Below are 18,316 nucleotides of genomic sequence, written 5' to 3'. Positions count from 1 at the left end.
TCAGGTCCATATTACTGTGCTGAACAGCCTGTGAGCGTGCATGGTGTTGATGAGGTCAAAGTTAGTTTGTGATGAGTTGATCCTGCCAAAATGAGAAAGAAATTCTTAATTTGTACACATTTTAAGTAAAGCACTTACACTATGTATATTTAAAAAATGTATATATAACATATATTTTTTGTGTTTCAGAACATAAAAAAAATTCTTTTGAAATAGCCACATAGGGCAGTTTGACTATCAAAATGCACTTTTATTTTTTCAAGTATTAGAAATTCTCACCAAAACATGTTTTAGATAAACTCCCGCTGTTGACTAATTTAATTTTCTAGAGTTTATTCTTATTTATGTGCTGTAATTTAAAAGAATTCTGCTCAACAAAAAGGTCTTAATTTATTCCCTCTTATTTTTGTCCTGCGGATGGAAATTGATAACTTTATACTTTGGAGATAAATGAAAAAAAGACTGTGCAATACCCTGTAGTTTTGCTGTTTTTGTAAAAAGATGTTTGTACTTTTCAAACTTTAGGAAAAAATAAATTTTGTAATGTCTCTGTCCCCGTCTATCTACTGGCTCGCAAGGACCGCAGCAAAATGTGAAGGACGCCGACACAGATTTAACAAAGCACAATGTTGTTTTATTGTTCCTCAAACAAACGGCAAACAAAAATAAGGACTGTAGTGACCGGCAAGACTAAACGGAGAACGAGAAGGAACGCCAGGCCAGCCAGCATGGACCGTTGGATCCAGCGTTCACTTCCACTAACTACAAAACTGCGATTGAACACAAAACGTTTGTTGGTGGGGGTGCGCTGGTATCTGTCGGTCTGACGGGGGGATTATAATCACAGTATAATTATTTATACGTCATCAGAAGAGTGTCTCGCGATACGGCCCGCGGATTGTTGTACCATAAACCAGGCATCCTTAGGTCGCTGGTTCAGCTTCTGCTAGGACACATTTTCGACTATGGCGCTCTGAATAAATGAATTTCAGTCTTGTTTCACAAAAATGAACAATTTGGCCCATGGTTACACTGTCATTTTGGGAAATTGGAACAAAAATGAAATTTCTAGCACTCTAGCTCTTTCCACCATACCTGACCAACTTGGTTCACTTACATTTTGAGAATTTGACCAAAATGTTTTGTTTTGTGGACAGCACATATTTTGGCCATGGAAGGAGTTAGAATTTTAGACTTCCAGAGTATCCATTGGTGCGAGTTTTGGCCAATCAAGGACTGTTTGCAAAAATTGACCATCCATCCATTTGCTCCTGCTCATCAGGTAGCAGGCCTAGCAGGGTACATCACATGCACTTCAAAATCCCAGCACTACTCAAACCCACCTTAAAAGGAAAGAATTTAAGGATTTTTAGTACCTGTGTGCAAACTCACTGTAGCACATTTCAGAAGGTATACTCATTTGGTATAGCAGCACTGCAAAAAACACGCAAAATCAAAGTTGTTTCTTTAAATTTATTTCTTTTGTCAGAAAGAACAGACATTTAACGGTTGGACTTGGCAACTCTCTCCAACTCGTCCTTCTTCTTGATGGCATAAGAGTTAGATGATCCCTATATGGGGAAGAAAAAACAAGTTCAAGTAATGCTCAGATTATATGCCAATTTGAATCAACAACTCAATGTGCAGTTGGCATTGAGACGGTGCCACTATGACAGATATGCACGCATGCTGTATTTAGATGCATAATATCATGCTGTGACTGGAATGGTACCTTGGCTGCATTGATCAGCTCATCAGCCAGGCACTCGGCGATGGTCTTGATGTTCCTGAAAGCAGCTTCTCTTGCTCCTGTGCACAGCAGCCAGATGGCCTAAAAGAGGAGAGAGCAAGACATCAGTGAGTGAGACAGGGTGACAAAGCTGCAGTGAAACACATGCCTGTCAGCAGTATTAGTGTGTCTGAGTTGGTGATTGACTGGGCCACAACAGACTACAGCCAATGAATAAGCAAAGACGTTTACTCTACGAAAGCTCTAGCACACCAAGACAACGAGCAATGTCTAGGCGTGACTCTAAGCCTCGCTTGATAAAAACATCACCGATAACCATACAAACTTCAAAGTTAAACAAAGCAGAATGATTTAATACTGAATAGAAACATAGCATTGGTTTACATCTGAAGCTACAGGTCATGGTTGTTCTTGGAGACCAAAGGATTTTCTTGTAATGCCACACACAGACTATCTTACCTGGTTGACTCTGCGAAGGGGTGACACATCCACAGCCTGCCTCCTGACGGTACCAGCACGGCCGATACGGGTGGAGTCCTCACGGGGTCCACTGTTGATGATGGCATTCACCAAGACCTGGAGGGGATTCTGTGGAATGGCAACAGTGCTCCTTAATTAGAGTGTACTATGGCTTGTGCAACATTTTAAAACCTTTCCTGGGCTATGAGCTCAATTTGGCATCTTTTCATTCTACATAAACACTGAATATGTACGTGTATACGCCATAATTTCTTCCTGATTTAGAGTTTAATGTGCCTCAAGAACCAGCAGCTATACAACAAACAATCCCTCCACCACAGGTTAGCTTTTAAACCTTAATAAATTCCATGACAGAAAGTATTTTCATGTACGCACCTCTCCAGTCAGCAGGTGGATTATCTCAAAGGCGTGTTTGACAATGCGCACTGTCATCAGCTTCTTGCCATTGTTGCGGCCGTGCATCATCATGGAGTTGGTAAGACGTTCCACGATGGGGCACTGGGCCTTGCGGAAACGCTTGGCGGCATAACGGCCTCCAGAGTGTGGCAGGTACTTGGCGTACTTCTCTTTCACAGCAATGTAATCCTGCAGAGAAGACACAAAGGACAATTTGTTACCAACACCAGATTTGGACAAAGATTTCTGGCAGCAAACATGAAGATCAAGTGTGTCTGAGTTGGTGATTGACTGGGCCACAGCAGACTACAGCCAATGAATAAGCAAAGACGTGTTTCCTCTGCGAGCACTCTAGCACACCAGCACAACGGAGCAATGTGTAGGCGTGACTCTAGCCTCGCTTTACAGGGTTAAAAATCAATTCATTTACCTCAGCCGAAACTCATCCTTACCTGGAGGGAGATGTCATTGATCTGGACATCATCAGTGCTCCACTTCCCGAAGAGTTTGATCTCTGGGGTCTCAGCCACAGCTGGGGCAGTCTCCCACTCAGTCACTGAGGATACACAGACAGATGGGGTACAGTCAGTGTAATAAAATCAAGATAGTCAGGTTTTGACAGCCATTCCTTAGATGATTATATATGCGACATCAAAATACATTGTACAAAGCTTTAGGACTTTGTGCGTTACTGGCCAAAACTCCAATATACAAAGCGACTGGCTAAACACGTCTCAGCTTTTTGGAGGTGGCTACCAGGATTATCTACGCTACATGTAGCGGATTCTACCCGTGTGGCAGAGCGCAATTGTCAAACGTACACTTTAGTTTCTACCTTATGCGGGGGATTTACTTAAAATGAAGGCAACTGAATAAAAATAAAGGCGGAACCACATTTCCACAGCAGGGCCCGATTTGAAGCCTGTTCTCAAGCCAGCTTAAGGCATGCTAGCCGCCATGCAACCTAAAGCCCAAAGTAGCAAATCCCCCGCGCGCGCACCACACACACGCTACTTAACACAAGGCAGATTATTGAAAAATGTTGATATGTGGGAGACGTCAACGCTAATGTCTTAAATGTGTGTAATTTATGTGAACGCCTGGTCAACACGCCGCATCCACATGTGCTAGCAGATAGCTACATGCTAACACTAAGCGCCGTTGTTCGCGGCGGAAACAACTAAGCTGAATAAAACCACATACCAGCCAAACCGGGGTCGTTTTCACACATTTCTAGTACAGTGAGGATCGTTCGCACGTCTTTACACCCGATCGGAGAACTTTTCACGATATCTGGAGGGTGAAAAGTGTAATTCTGTCACTCACTTGTGTCTGCCGTTCTGTACCACACTTCTCAGAGACGGAAAAGGGCCTTCACGGGGCGCCGCGTGCTCATATCCGGCGGCCTGCGCCGCTACTTCCTGTACGCAATGCATTATGGGATTAGTTGTCTTCTTTTTCTTCTTCGCCTTGATGTATATTGGCGGTTGGTAAACAACGTATTGGTGCATTACAGCCACCGACTGGTATGAAGCACGAATCGGAATATCGTTTATAGTACTGTATACACAAAAAACATTTAAAAATATGAAGCAAAGTCAGCTAGTTCTTAGTTGAGCTTCTTTGTAAAATATCTATTAAATCAAATTGTATGCTCATTTAAACAAAGGGCTGTCACACAGCACAAGTGGCATTCTACCTTGTGCTGTGTGACAGTGTTTAGAGAATGGAACTGATACTGTATGTTAAGACATAATATACTACAACACAAAATGGCTTAACTAGAATTTCTTCCAACAAGCAAATTGTGGTTATTTTGACAGCTAACACATGGACAAAACACAACTGATTTTCCGTTCAGAACCTTTACTATTGACAATAGTTGGTAATTCAATTGTTTGATGTTGCACATATTTAGAGGGTATTTACTTTGAACAGCATGTACTCAAAGTCAGTGAAAATTGCCATTGAAAACAGTATTTTATTGAGGAATTCACAACATTTGACACCTTTCAATTTACAAACCATTTGTATAGAAACTACCATGCATTGTAAAATAGTCCATTTGTCTTGAGTAAAAAAAAAAACAAAGGGGATCATATCCACGGTTAGTACTGGAAGATAACTGAACACAGCAGAACTTCTCTTAAATCCATAATTATCTCAACAATGTTAGTTCATTTGTACACGCTTAGATAAAACAAGCCTGCAACATTATTAAAGTACTGCAAATTCAACAGTTTTAAAAGTTAAACAAGATTTTCAACAAACTCAACAGTACCCCTTTTCTTTTCCCTTATCTGGTTAAATTGGCAAACATTTTGTGCAATGCATACATCGGTTTTTCAAATATTAATTCCCTTCTTGTTCTTTCACATAATACACATTTCCATCATATAATACAGCAGGCAACCATAAACATCCCACATATGGCAGTTAAAAGAAATCAATCCTTTTCTGAAAAACAAAAAAGGTCCTTCAAATGCCTGAGATATCTAAATGAGACGGGAGGTAAAGAGTGCCAGATACAATAGTCTGATGGACAGGTAAACACTAACATAACACTGCCACTGTCCGGCCATTTCATATCAGTCTCCACCCCCCCTTCTATCGTAGTAGCACCATCACTAAAGGCAGTGTGTCGTAGCACTTAGGTATGGGAAATCAAACACTGAAACATGAGGGCAAGTGGTCTTAATTTAAGGCGTAATCTACCACAGGAACAACTCACAAGCACTGCATGAACAAGATAAAAACACGTCGTCATAAGATAATCGAGCATAAAACGTTTGTGGATTAAAACTAAAGGAAAATACAATATAAATATAGTTTCCTTAAAAAAGGATAACTAAAAATATGCAAATCACCGCTTTGTCATGTTGAGCATGGCAGTGTTTCTGATCTTGTAGACAAGACGACAGAAAGTCACTTAGGCACTGTTGTGTGGTACTTTGAGGTATGTGCGACCAAACACACAAAAATGTGAGTATGTGTATTCTTTAACAAACTATTTCAAACTATAAGAGGCTTAACCTATAAATACCATCTTCAAAACTTCAAACAAACTATGTTGACGGCCAGAGGTTCTTTTGGAGTCGCTTCCCAACACCACAACAATGCAGGCGGGTATTTTAAGAACAAAAACAAAATCTTTAAAATGAATACATAAGAGGTCTTGGAGGGTTTTCGCACAGTGGAAATGAGCTTATTTAGGAGGACGGCTGTCACTTCACATATATCCATGTACGTTTGCGGTGTCTTTTTGGTCCTACACCAACCACTTCTCTATACAGGCGTGATACACGGTCTCATTGGAGTGCCACCAGACGTGCTCCACACCGGGAACAGAGCACACAATCAGGTCGCCACGAGCCGCCAGCGTCTTCAGACCAAAAACATCCTTCAAGAAGATCTGGGAGATAAAATAGAAGGGTCAGGACAAGGACATGCAGGGTGTAGATGTAAATATAGCTTAATGACATGACACTCTAACTTACATCTTGACGCTGCATCTCAATGACGGTCTCGTTATCATCGTAAAATCCAAACTGACTGCAAAATAAGAGGCAAAATATGACATGAAAGGAACCTGCAAGAACCAAACCAGGGAAATCTGTGTGCAGAGATCAGAGAGTAACAAGGGGCTTTGTAGAAATATTATTAATTTAGTATAGGTAGGTATGATAAATTGATTCAACTGGGGAAAATGGAATCAATGTGTGCAAATTACATTGAAATATAAACCCCTTAGCTGGGTGATCAGTTTGAGGGTAAAGTGTGTTCATCAGGGGAGCATGCAAAATAGTTAATAAAAACGGAATGAAATAATATGAAAATGGTTTCTCAAACACATGTGATGAGGATCGGGCTCATGCACAATGGCACGACTCTTAAAGTACCTGTGTGCAAGTCCAGTTGGCGTGTATATGGTAGAAAAGAGGAAATGTGGATGTATACAGGTGGCACAGTGACTTCAACCACAATTCAGATTACATTTAGTCCATATACAGGATTATTAGATGAAAAGATGTTTAAGTTAAAGGGTGATGACGATGCTCTCCAACAGGATGGAATGGACCGACTCACCTGGACTGCCATGGAGTGATGACGCCGTCGTCCGGCCCTCCGATCAACACCAGCTTCTTGATCTTGAGGAAGTTCTTCTTCCACTCTGGGAACAGAAGATGAAGCACTTTGACGCAACATGGAAATGAGATATTGGCCTACTTATAAAAACAGCTGCCATTTAAATATGAAGCACGTCCGTCTGACAGTCCACAGTCAGTTTAACATACTGGGTCTGAGGCATTAACCCCTTCATGCGGGGTGACAAATGCACAAAGCTGAAATGCCAAAAATACACTTTAAGAACAACATCTCCTAATTTAAAGATGGCACAGGACAGTTTTGCCACACTTAACACACTGCTTTTAATGAGATGCTGTGTGTCGCCGTGTGTGACCATGCTAAATGGTTCTTCAACTTAAAGATAACAGACTTGGACCCCCAGACAGCTGCAAGTGCATGAAAGTTTTAGTTTTTTCTACCCATCAAGAATTTGCTCACCTGTTGAATTTGGATTCGGCCTCTCGCTATTGAGCAGAGCCAAATAATCACTGCTGTTCACGTACATGTCTTTGTGGTGAGGGTCTGTAGGAGGAGGAAGAAAGAAAAACATGCATATCAAACACTTGTTGATTAGACATCCTGACAGATAGCGAGCCGACATATAAGACAGAGGCTCGTCACCCTGTGCAGACTCAAAGCTTTCGAATCTAAAGTATACAAACATGAACACAAACATAACCGAACAAATCCTGCCATCTTCTGCGGGCTGCATAAGAGTTCACTCTTACCATTCCAGTAGTTGCAGATGGAGATCCTCTGACCTAACCCAGTGTAGCAGAAGTGGAAGAGGTTGGACTTCACAAACTGAGGGAACAGATACTTCAAGTAGTCCGTATCTGAGAGGAAACAAGAGACAAAGAGCAGGATTGATATGGAACCAAGGGACACAAACAGACAACAGCTACAACTGCATACACACACACACAATTTGTTACACATGATCCTGTGGTTTCAAATTCACAGATATTTACGTATTCCTTCCTTTGGCTCTGGAGAGGACCCTACCTCCATACTGCCCAGCCTGGGGTGAAGACAGAGAGATGAAGGATTGGACGTTGTGGTCAGTCAGAGTGGAAAGGATCCCCCTGCAAATCAGCCCACCTGGGAAAACATTTATTCTTTTTTTTATTTCCAACATATGATGGGTGCAACAAAGTTACTGTAACAATAATAATAAAACCAGAGACAGTCTTGTAAAGCTTAATCATTTAGAAAGGAGTAAACATTCTTGAGACCTTTGGGCTCTTAGGGAGCTTTCCTCATCACCTTCAATGAAAACATGACACTGCTGCCTCTTTCCCCTGCAGGAGACTGTAGTGAGCGAGCACAGGCTGAGGAAGGTGGATGCCAACTCGCTCAGTCTCTTGACCCTGACCTTTTACTGAGAAGTTTAGCCTTGCAGGGAACTGCCACCTAACAAAGGTGAAGGGAGGCTCATCATTTCTGTCATGGCACGGCTTCCGACGACTTTTCCTGAATTTATTTGATATTTCAGCCCAGCCTCATTTGGGTGTTTCTGCCTTTTCTCACCAGCCCACCTGTAACAACCTCCCCTTGGTAATTCACCTGCTTCACCCTCATGTGTGAACTCTGACATCATACACGGGGAGGGTTGTTAGGGTGGTTCCATTCATGACGTCATTAACAACTGTGGCATGTGACAATGCCCCGCTCCCCCCCACCCATCATCATCATCCATGTCCCCTTCTTGCTCATTTTAGACCCAAAAACCCTGAACACAAACACACCTTGGGAATAGCAGATGAAGTGAACACCGTCTGCTGCATTCTGCATTATAGGGTAGATAGCTGTCTTGAAGCCTTCGACCTGCTTCCACATGGGCTCCAGGCTGGCGCTTCTGTCGAACAAGTCGATGACTGACACATTGGTGCCAGGATAAGACTGCGAGAGAGCAAGAAAGAGAAAGATCCTTGCTCGTTAGACTAACTCGTACAGGGTGTGACTTACTGTGTCCTACTTCATGTGTGAAATTCCAAATGGGTTCCAACAACAGTCAACAAGCTAAACCAGCATTGTTACAACTGAGCCCTGATGTCACCCTGCCAATATTACCTAACACCTCAGACGGCCTTGTTATCAGGGATCCTTCCACACATCTTTAATAATTGATCAGTAAATGCTTTAAATATTGATAGGACATTTCTAAAGGAGCAACACAGACCATCCAAATTTCTCCTGCTAGTTTTAATTTTTCTTTGATAGCAGAAGATAAAGAGGAAGTAAATATTAGTCCAACCCTGGAGTACCTGCACACTTCCCCTTCACATCACAAATTTAAAAAAACGAGGACACATGGCTGGATCACCCTGGCTGGAGGGGTGAGAGGCTGGGCCAAAGACAAATCACCTGTGGCCCCTAAGAAGACTCCATTCCTCCCACTTTGTGTGCAATTTGAGCTCATATTGTGATTCAAACAAAATCATCTAACAAACATTACAATAGGAATAACAGATTAAAGCTTTGTATTTTTTTCCCCATTCACAAAAATCATGCAAAACATTTTTTCAACGTGCAGTACAATTACAATTATAATACTCTTGATGACTAATGTGGCAGCGTAAGAGCCTGCATTGTAATTTACATTACTTAAATGTATGTACATCAAAGTGTAGTGCAGTACGCAGTGTGCAGGAGGTGTGTGTGTGGGGGGGGGTGTGAATGCTCCGTGAGGCCTGTGCAGGTAAAGTACACACTGTACAGCTGCGTCCTCTGTCGCCGCTCACCTCGTTGATAAAGCGGAGCAAGTTCTTAAAGTCTCCGGAGCTGTCGAACAGTCCGTGCACGATGACCACCGGCCTGTTCGCCACCACCGTAGCCCACAGACAAGCACCGAGCAGCGGCCACAGCAGCCCGGCCACACCGCTCGCCCTCCGGCTCGAGGAGGCAAAGCGTGAACCCGTCATGACGGCTCAAAACAATGGAAACGCAAAGTTAAAAAGATCGAAGGAGTGTAAATATAAAAACGCCACGCCGCGCAATAAAATAAAATAAATTAGTAAGCTGGTGTTTGTGCGCCTAATGTGCGGTCCTGGTCCTCTCCATGGCTCCGCACTCAGACCTCCTCCGTCCCTCTGTTCGGCCCCGCGCCGCTTCAGGCTCGTTTATTAACAAACAAACACACGCAGCTGCTTTGATTCGGTGCCTTTTATTTGTTTCGGTAAAAAAAAAAATCGCGACCGGCCGGTCACGTCACTTCCGGTTTACGCTGTTTTTCCAACTCAAACGCGCGGAAATAGAAAATAAATTATGTTAATTTATTCATATATTGCTTTCCATCCTGCTCCTTTGTCTTCAATTTCAGACTCTAGTGTATGTAGTGCTGTAAGAACAATTAAACACCTTTTCAGTATTTTATTTAAATCAACACATTGATTCAAAGTTATAGGGCTTGATATATGCACATAAGCTTTCAAAGCTACAGGGTAAATCGTTCCCTTCTCTCTTTAAATGATACGTCACCAATCGATCAACAACGACCAATCATTGAATGTACTATAATGTCTTATATCTAAATGAATCTACCAGTTTATTTATCCTACGTTTTAACATAGTTTGTTTTCGTGAACTCACTTAACTAAGTCCATTTCTATTGAAGAGCACAACAGTTTTTTTTGAAGGAAATTGCAAATATGTCACTGCTGTAAAATCAACTGTAATTCTGTGTAAAATTGCAAACTGGATTTGACAACTGTCTACACCGCCTGAGTTCATCAGTTTTTTAAAGAAGCTAAAATATTGTAAAACAGATATGATAAACTCAAAGATGTGGTAAATTCTAAGTGTTTTATGAGTTTGCAGAGTGTCAATAGTTACTATGGAGCAAACATTGTTGTTGTTTTGTTCTGTATGTCCTACACAGTTAATTGATATGCACACAAGGGAAATGAAAACAACACTGATACTGTATATTTGACCATAACCTTGACTAATCATTGTCACACACACACACACACACACAGAAACGGGGGATCATGTGTTGACATGCTTTATTAACCAGTCTTGCAAGTGAATAGTCAAAAGAATGTCTCACTGAATGGGCCAAAGCCACTTCTTATTCATTTCAAACAGTAAATAGATCTTGGAGATCAGGTTGTTCGAGTTCTGCAAGATGAGCCGAAGACATAAAAGCATTAGTCACTTCTCAGGAGCTTTCTCAGCCGACTTGCAGACTTTTGGTCCTTTTGAAAGACAAATTTCCTTTATACAAAATAAGTGGCTTCTATAAACATCCATCTACTGACTCCAAATGCAGTGCAACACACACATGACACACATTTGATGCTTGCTCATGGCTTGTGAAAGGAGTGCAGTCAGTTGCTTTGGCTGGCTTTGATTAAGGTTGGAGTGTCAGGTGAGCTTTCTTTTAAGTTTTACTTTCACACAGATGAAGCATTTGAGGATGCCTTTAAGTGCATTGGCTCTCAGGGCTATATTGCAAATAGTTAGCTTAGCTATTCAGAAAAAGAAAAATTCATCCTTAACAAAAGCATTCACACCTGAGTGCCACTGATTTCAGTCATTTTCAATGCTGTATCAGCTCTAGTCTGCCATTAAGGGAGCTTCCACAGCAAAGACAGGCCTCAGGTGTACATTTACAGAGCTAGGAAGGGTTTGTCTTCTGTAAATGAGTGGGATTATCTATACAGGCCTACACAGTAGGCTCCAGTAGTTCCTGTAGCTGACACAGGGTGTTTTGCACGGTGAGGGCCATGGTTTCTGCATGCGTCGCCTCGCAGCAGTTGAAGGACGTTATGGAAAAGTGGACGTGGTCGGCCTGGGGGTTGTAGCAGATGGCGTATCCATCAGGAACGAGAGGCCCAAAACACATCACGCTGTCTGTGTTTGAAGGCACCTAAAGGAAACAAATGATCAATATCGCAGTTCAGTGGATTCCAGAGTCAAAACTGTGCCTTACATGCTAAATATAGTGTTTAAAATCTGGAGCACATGAGGGGAGGCAGTAAATGTTACAGTAAAAGGACATCACATGCTGCAAAATGACTGCTGACACAAACTTCCCCTCACAGAGTCAACACCATTATCACATGGCTCATAAAATGATTTCCCTCCCACACTCTCTCTCTCACACACACACGCACGCACACGCTGACCTGTCCAGTTCGGAGTTTCCAGTGTGTTGCCAGGCCGTAAGCTGTATCCATGAAGATTTTGGGAATGCTCAGCCCGTCCTCGATGGCCTGGATCTTCAGTCCCAGCAGGTGGTGGTCGATGCCACGTCCTTCAAGCACCTGCAGGGAGCGCAGGAAGTGTGACAATGACAAAGACAGTAACAATAACAGATCAATCAGGTGAACAGTCTCCTGTGTTTACCTGGTCAGTCAGAGCGGTGTAGGCGTCCGCGGCTGCTCTCAACATTTGCAGCTTTGCTTCTCTCTGCAACGGCAACAAAAAGCAGAAGAAATTTCCTTTACTATGACTTTAATTCATCTGTGGTCCAAAATAATAAAGGATAAACTGGTATTCCTCACCGAAACTGCTCGATTGTCAAAAGCGAGAACGAATTTTAGCGACTGATTAGTTGGGGAGCGGATGTACTCGGTCCTTCCCCCTCGAAACATCCTCTGAGAGGCGATGTCACAGCTGGGACAGACCTCACTGTGGACTCTAACCAGGTAACAAAGATGGAGGGTACAAGGATTCGCCTGCTATTATTACCATGTGTGTCTTTTGGGTTTATAGTTTAAAATTATTTGATCTTATTTCTTCTAGAAACTATTGTGTGATTGCAGCTGGTGGTTAGTGTGATGCGCTTAGTGTTCTGACCTGTAGTAGGCCAACTGCAGAGCCACCTGGATGAAGGAGTTTGGACTCAGCTGGTGCCGCTTGGGCAGGTCTTTGCCAAACATCTTGAAGTTGAACACATTCACATCCAGGTCATTGATCAGTCTGTGGGAACGTGCAGAGAGGGTTGCTAAGCACACATCTGCACGCAGTTGACGTCTAGTTCACGTTAATCAACAATTCATCTCAGCCAAGTCATCAACCGCATTTAGACGTCAGAACTTAATGATTTTAAAAAGGTATAATAAAGTACAGTAGTGTTTGAGGCCTGGATTATCATAATGACTTGTGGTGTTGGAAGGTTCTGTTTACTCTGCTGCAGCTTTACCTCAGGCCACCTTTATTTAAGTGTTCAGCAAACATGAAAGCGTACACGGTGCAGCTGGGTATTGTTCTCTTATCACCACAGATGCCCAGCAGGGATTTCACACTCCAGACTTTTCACAAACTCCTGCAGACAAACTGTTGTGCTTACATGTCCAGGTTTTGCTTGGCGTGCTCGATGTCCCGCTTGATTTCTCTATCGATATGAAAGTAGAGCTTCTTTGGCATCGGTAGAGGGACCAGTGGTGCCCTCTTGGGGTCTGGTCTCTCACTGCAGGAAGGGATGTAGAGATTCAGCAAGAATATCTCAAACATAACTGTACTTTTCAAACCCAGTGTAGGAAAACAGTCTATTGATTCCCTCAGCACGGTGCAGAAGGGGACGATGAAGTATCTCTGCCTTCATGAAGCCATTATCTCACCAGTACTCCAGAACATGATTAAGGAGAGTTGCTATTGGGGGACCCTCGGCGATGGCTTGCTCATACAGAAGACCCCATGATCCGTCCTCACCCACCACAAACTGTTCAACGACAAGAAGAACCCACAGTGAGGCGACATTGAGCCACACACACATACAGACATGCATGAGTCTGCATCAGCTACCATGTTGACAGCCAACTGTTCTTCCTGCGGCTCACCTGCAGTGTTTTGTCAAACCAGCGGTTGCCGCTGTTTGAAAAGGTCCCGCCCCCATGCAGGACCTGGGCTGCCTTTCTGCTGGCATACCTGCCAATCACAAAGTCATATTTATGCATTTCAAAATGGCAGACAGGGAAATCTTAATGTGTCACAATGTTCAGATACAAAGCATAAAGCTATCACACAAACACACACGCTTACACAACATACTTGGCACAGAAACTTAAATGTGGACTATGTGACATCCAACAGCCAGGAGAGAAGAATGTGTATGTGTGTGTGTGAGTGTGTGAGTGTGTATATATACACACATACTTCTCATCCGATATCCTCATGACTGGAGAGTCCAGACACAAAGTAAACAGCCCCGTCTCTATCAGCCCCACTGATTCCTTATTCAGTTTATCTGAGGACAGAAAGAGACGCAAACAACAAAAACATTCATAAAATATATATACATATAATATAAATAAATAAAAGATTTCCTGCCATAATAAGTGCAACGTTGCTATTATAGGATCTTTTTGCTGGGAGTCAATATATGCATTAGATATAAGCTTACAGTTATTGATCTATTTAGAGTCTTGAAAGTTGAGATTTCCGTGTTGTAATTTTAGCTGATTAACAATAATGTTATGCTTTACATGTACAGACATTAATGCTGACAGTGCACTCTTCTTGGGCGTGTGTAGGGGTCCCGACCTTTCAGCAGCCGGTTGTAGGCCTGACCCCAGGTGTGCCGGTGCTCGCTGGTCAGGATTCCCATCGGCTCCTTGTCCGTCTTCCAGGACTGAGCTCGGATCCTCTGCAGCTGACTGTGGATCTGGCCCTCCGTCATCCTGGAGCCGTCGCTGTTATACACCTCCAACTGGAAGAACTAGAAAGAAAAGAAGAGAAGAAGAACATTTTACAAGACTGAGTGAGAACTACACGTAAAATAACTACACGCAAAGATCCCCAAAGATATTCAGCTGCTTCTCATGCGTTTTTATTTGACATTAATGATCTATATTTGTTAGGATTCTCTGCTCAGGCTGCCCAAGATCTGTGCAACATATGAGCTACTTGTGGGTCCATGTGAGTTGTGTCTCTAAAGCAGGAAGTCTGTAGTGAAGTCATATCTTTCTCTGTGGTTTGGACCAACCAACAGCTGTAGGCGTGATCGTGTAGGACTTTTATTATGATGAACAAGACCTGACCTGACATGACTGCAGAGTCGTCTAACTGGAAGCAAATCCCAACAGAGCATTAAATGACGGAATGAAGGAATGAGGACGAGCCCCACCTGGTAATTTCTAACCACGGTGATGTGCGTTGGCGAGCGTCTGGAGCGGCCGTGGTAGGCTATGTTGTCGTGTTTGGTCCCCGGAATCCTGCAGGAGGCGAAGAGGAGGTGGTAGAGCTCCATGCACAGAGGTTTGCCTCGCATGTGCTCCACAGGCAGGTGGCCGCTAACAGACAGACAGACACATAACATAAGAGGGCAGAAATGGAAGTTACAAATAAAATTAAGAGAAGAAAGAGGTGTGTGTGTGTGTGTGTGTGTGTGTGTGTGTGTGTGTAGGGGAGGACTGAGAGGTGGAGCCAATAAAAGCAGAACAGAAATGAGAAGGACAGATCAGAGAGTTGCAGCTGCGCATGAGATCTCAGCCAAAACAGCTCAAAACTATTACATAACCCTCTACTTGCTCAGCTTCCAGAGGGGTTTGGATTCATAACACAATACCAGACATATGAAGCTGAAATGGCAGAGCGGAGTCACAGCACAAATTTAGATAGGACTTCATACAGCAGCACAACACAGGTCGCTGCCAGCCAGGCTGAAGGTTGGAACACTAAAATAGCTGCGAGGTGAAAGTTAGTGCACTGCTGTAGATTATCACTGGATCAGACCTTTGGACAAAGGTTGACCGCTGCAGTGCAGAGTGGCCAAGCAACATTACTATTACATATACATGGCAGCCTTACGTATTGATTCTGGCCTTGAAATCCAGCACTGCTGCGATCAGCTTGGAAGCAAACCTGCGGGGAAACAAACATGATTTAATCCAAGAGGTTTGCAGAGAAAACAAACTTTTTCTAATGTCCTCCTTATACTGCCAATGTGATCCATCACATATCAGCAAAACAAGTCATATTCAATGTGAGGGCAGATTTCCATGATGTGTTTTAGGGTGTGTGACAGTGATCAGTCTGTACAGCTAAAGGTCAGAGAACCAAGACCATAGTGGCAAACAGCGAGCAGTGCTACTTCTGTCAAGACTAAAACTGTTGCTATGACAAACATCACTTCATTCCAGAAATATACAATATTCCATCAGCACATCAGCTGGTAGTTGATCGCTCGGCTGTGTGTCACTCACAGTAGCTGATTCCTCCAGCCATTGTAATCTCTCCTGGGCAGAGAGATGGCCGGGCTGGAGTGCACGGGCAGAGGCTGTCTACTCTCCAGGTAAGCCTTCTGCACCCACCAGTCTGAAATCTGCACAACACACATACAAGGTTCACAATCATTGAAGAATTCATCTAGACCAGTGTGGTCAAAGTGGACGTATGGACCAAACTGAGATTCAGATTTTCTGTTATGAGTGTTTTTTACTCCTTTTATGCTTTGTCCCATTCTTTGTGAGTTAAACAACCTAATCAGTAGCTAAGTTTGTGCTTTCCAATCACTGACATGTGTGCAGCTGTGTACAGTTTCCCACACTGATATGACAGACCCAGTTCTTGGTGTGTCTGGCTCTCTTCTCTAGCCCCTCCTGCAGCGTTGAACCCAGACCGCCACGTCTGCCAAACTCATGCACCATTCGGCGGGTGTGGTTGAGCTCCTCCGGGGGCAGCAGGGGCTCCAGGGCCTTCAAGTAGCCCTGCAGGGTGTGAATCAGAGGGGGCACCGGCTGAGGGGGCACAGAGGAGAAGAAACATTGCTCCTGCCTCACCGCCACCTAGGGAAGGAGTGTGTGAGTGATTAGTCGTCTGACAATTGCACCTCCCAGTTCTGCACTAATTTAGCTTCCATCTAAAAATTGATATGATGCGCCGTTTTTCAACACTTTCAACCCAAATACGACATAGCAAATAAGTAAACACGATGCTATGAATGAACACATTAGTGCATCTGAATTCGCGAAATTGTGATGGAAATTGTCACTATTTTAAGGAACAAAACTTTTATAGCGATACATGTACTTGATGGTAAGTGAAGCGCCCCCTTGCGGTATAAGAGAAATGTTATAAAAGGTAGACGTTATAAAAGTTTAAAAAAAACATTGGAAGGTGTTCTCATTGAAAACAGCGCAATACTATCACGCACACATTGTCAGCCAATAACAAAAAGCGCGACTTGTTGCCTCATACTCCATGTGGTGCATGTGTACAGTACACAACACATCTCTCAGTCAGCAGGCTGCAGAGGGTGTTGATACAGTGTACACAGGGCCCGCTTCAGCTTAGATTGAGTAAATGCCAAGAGAAGGCAGGGCACCTCCAGGCCCGAGTGAAGAGGAAGTGTGGAGCTGGAAACATGATCAGCTGCTTCCTACTCCTTTACAACAACGAAGTACGAGGGAAAGCAAACAGCAAAGTACTAACCCGGGAGAGCCAGGCGGTGCAGGATCCCGGCTGAAGTTTCCTCAGAATCATAATTCTTTAAACTCAGTCCGCCAGCCGCTGTTGCATCTGTGGTCAGATATGTGTCAGTCAGCTCTATGTTGGACTAAGTTTCGCAGCGTTTCACAGTCCTCAGAGGGTCAAATCGCCAAAATGAAGTCCAGTCCTCCTCCTAGTCGATTATGGATGTAAGTCAGAGTCCTCATGGCCCTCTAGATCCGAAGTAGAAAATATTTGGGCCCGATTAAAGCCCCCGTTCGTGATTTTCTGTTCCAGTCCGTGGGCGTGCATACGCTCACGTACTGCACTCAAAGCTGCAAGCCTGCACACGTGCTGACGTAAAATGTTTGCTTTAACAGCTACGTGACAGCAGTACCGCATTTAACCACTAAGCGTCGCTGTACCCCACAACAACCAGTTGGGGTGATGCTTTGCTACAATCATTAGTTAAAATTAAAACAAAACACATTGTACTGTACGATTTTTCATTATTTAGCGGATTTATTTTTCATAATCTCAAGCATCAATTCTTGCATCTTCTGTGCCTCATAGATGCAGTAATTTCCCTCGGGATAATAAACGTTTATCTTATCTAATCTTATCTTTTCTTATCTTTTCTTAAACTTTTCTGCTACTACCACCACTACCATCAGTTCTACTATTGCTACTTTGATGACTACAATGAAAATACTAAAAAACTAAACTAATTTACTTGTTATTTTACCTTTTACTCACTTTGCATTTACATCCACTAAGGCAACAATGTTTTCTGAAAAAGTTGGGTAACAAAATGCTATAAAACTATTTTTTTTAAAAGAGTAAATAAACACCTTTAATATTTCTTGAATGTTTTATTCAAATTGCATATTTTTTATTTTTTGATAATAAATGTAATACAGCCAAAAGTGAAATAGCAGCTGTAATGTCAACACATGAATGAAACTGAATAAGAGATTCAACACTCTCCATTTGAACAAAACACAAATACGACAAAATAACTTTATTTTTCATCAAACTCACATACACAATGAACGTATCTGCTACCGTTGTTGCCAATGTGATCAGTAAGGCTTGATTCAACTACACAAAATAAAATGTACACAAACCCTCATTCCTACAAAGTTCAACAAAATACCTTCTGAAAGGATTCAGTTAAGAAAAATA

The 18,316-nt window shown here is 42.8% G+C and overlaps 3 protein-coding genes and 2 non-coding genes across 6 annotated transcripts; all 5 read right to left on the bottom strand.

Annotated features, from left to right (window-relative positions):
• Nucleotides 1–1,459: 1,459 nt before the first annotated feature.
• rps5 (ribosomal protein S5) lies at nucleotides 1,460–4,048 on the bottom strand. 2 transcript variants are annotated; one of them, XM_076139236.1, is made up of 6 exons: nucleotides 3,953–4,048; nucleotides 3,079–3,182; nucleotides 2,606–2,815; nucleotides 2,210–2,338; nucleotides 1,733–1,831; nucleotides 1,460–1,571 (listed from the first exon to the last, which is right to left on the bottom strand). In XM_076139236.1, coding segments are annotated over exons 1-6 (612 nt in total). In that variant the 5' UTR covers nucleotides 3,954–4,048; the 3' UTR covers nucleotides 1,460–1,502. The 2 variants fall into 2 exon arrangements, with proteins under 2 accessions (XP_075995351.1, XP_075995349.1); XM_076139234.1 differs by having other exon boundaries at nucleotides 3,830–3,972.
• On the bottom strand, nucleotides 1,912–2,044 carry LOC142989928 (small nucleolar RNA SNORA3/SNORA45 family). The gene has a single exon (XR_012960725.1). It is a non-coding gene; the product is annotated as a small nucleolar RNA SNORA3/SNORA45 family (small nucleolar RNA).
• Nucleotides 2,894–3,028, bottom strand: LOC142989929 (small nucleolar RNA SNORA3/SNORA45 family). Its single transcript, XR_012960726.1, has one exon. It is a non-coding gene; the product is annotated as a small nucleolar RNA SNORA3/SNORA45 family (small nucleolar RNA).
• A 934-nt stretch (nucleotides 4,049–4,982) lies between the features above and the next one.
• Nucleotides 4,983–9,936, bottom strand: ppt2b (palmitoyl-protein thioesterase 2b). The gene is made up of 8 exons (XM_076139658.1): nucleotides 9,499–9,936; nucleotides 8,503–8,656; nucleotides 7,760–7,855; nucleotides 7,483–7,590; nucleotides 7,193–7,276; nucleotides 6,713–6,797; nucleotides 6,124–6,178; nucleotides 4,983–6,038 (listed from the first exon to the last, which is right to left on the bottom strand). Exons 1-8 carry the CDS (start codon nucleotides 9,676–9,678, stop codon nucleotides 5,895–5,897), a joined length of 906 nt encoding a protein of 301 aa, XP_075995773.1. The 5' UTR covers nucleotides 9,679–9,936; the 3' UTR covers nucleotides 4,983–5,894.
• Nucleotides 9,937–10,744: 808 nt separating this feature from the next.
• Nucleotides 10,745–17,497, bottom strand: cratb (carnitine O-acetyltransferase b). The gene is made up of 15 exons (XM_076139550.1): nucleotides 17,135–17,497; nucleotides 16,264–16,488; nucleotides 15,907–16,025; nucleotides 15,512–15,565; nucleotides 14,829–14,994; nucleotides 14,246–14,420; nucleotides 13,859–13,949; nucleotides 13,543–13,630; nucleotides 13,324–13,424; nucleotides 13,053–13,172; nucleotides 12,560–12,682; nucleotides 12,265–12,400; nucleotides 12,107–12,169; nucleotides 11,887–12,024; nucleotides 10,745–11,627 (listed from the first exon to the last, which is right to left on the bottom strand). Exons 1-15 carry the CDS (start codon nucleotides 17,183–17,185, stop codon nucleotides 11,424–11,426), a joined length of 1,854 nt encoding a protein of 617 aa, XP_075995665.1. The 5' UTR covers nucleotides 17,186–17,497; the 3' UTR covers nucleotides 10,745–11,423.
• Between the last annotated feature and the right edge of the window lie 819 nt (nucleotides 17,498–18,316).

This window comes from Genypterus blacodes, unplaced genomic scaffold, assembly GCF_046128005.1.
Source record: "Genypterus blacodes isolate CSIRO-AG114 ecotype Tasmania unplaced genomic scaffold, CSIRO-AGI_Gbla_v1 ptg000438l_1, whole genome shotgun sequence".
Classification (NCBI taxonomy): domain Eukaryota; kingdom Metazoa; phylum Chordata; class Actinopteri; order Ophidiiformes; family Ophidiidae; genus Genypterus; species Genypterus blacodes.
Note: the sequence above shows the minus strand (reverse complement) of the source record. Positions and strands in the feature narration are given on the sequence as shown.

Bases quoted from the DNA above. Each gene is read 5' to 3' on its own strand.
- rps5 (XM_076139234.1), bottom strand. From the start codon at position 3,857: ATGTGTGAAAACGACCCCGGTTTGGCTG. The intron at 2,816-3,078 runs GTAAGGATGAGT...TCTTCTCTGCAG, and splicing joins TCAATGACATCTCCCTCCAG to GATTACATTGCTGTGAAAGA. The intron at 2,339-2,605 runs GTGCGTACATGA...GCCATTCCACAG, and splicing joins TCCACCTGCTGACTGGAGAG to AATCCCCTCCAGGTCTTGGT.
- ppt2b (XM_076139658.1), bottom strand. From the start codon at position 9,678: ATGACGGGTTCACGCTTTGCCTCCTCGAGCCGGAGGGCGAGCGGTGTG. The intron at 8,657-9,498 runs GTGAGCGGCGAC...GCTCTCTCGCAG, and splicing joins TGCTCCGCTTTATCAACGAG to TCTTATCCTGGCACCAATGT. The intron at 6,798-7,192 runs GTGAGCAAATTC...TTCTGTTCCCAG, and splicing joins GCCGAATCCAAATTCAACAG to AGTGGAAGAAGAACTTCCTC.
- cratb (XM_076139550.1), bottom strand. From the start codon at position 17,185: ATGATTCTGAGGAAACTTCAGCCGGGATCCTGCACCGCCTGGCTCTCC. The intron at 12,683-13,052 runs GTAAGCACAACA...ACGTTCCCACAG, and splicing joins GCCAAGCAAAACCTGGACAT to ACTGATCAATGACCTGGATG. The intron at 12,401-12,559 runs GTCAGAACACTA...TTACCTGGTTAG, and splicing joins CTGCAGTTGGCCTACTACAG to AGTCCACAGTGAGGTCTGTC.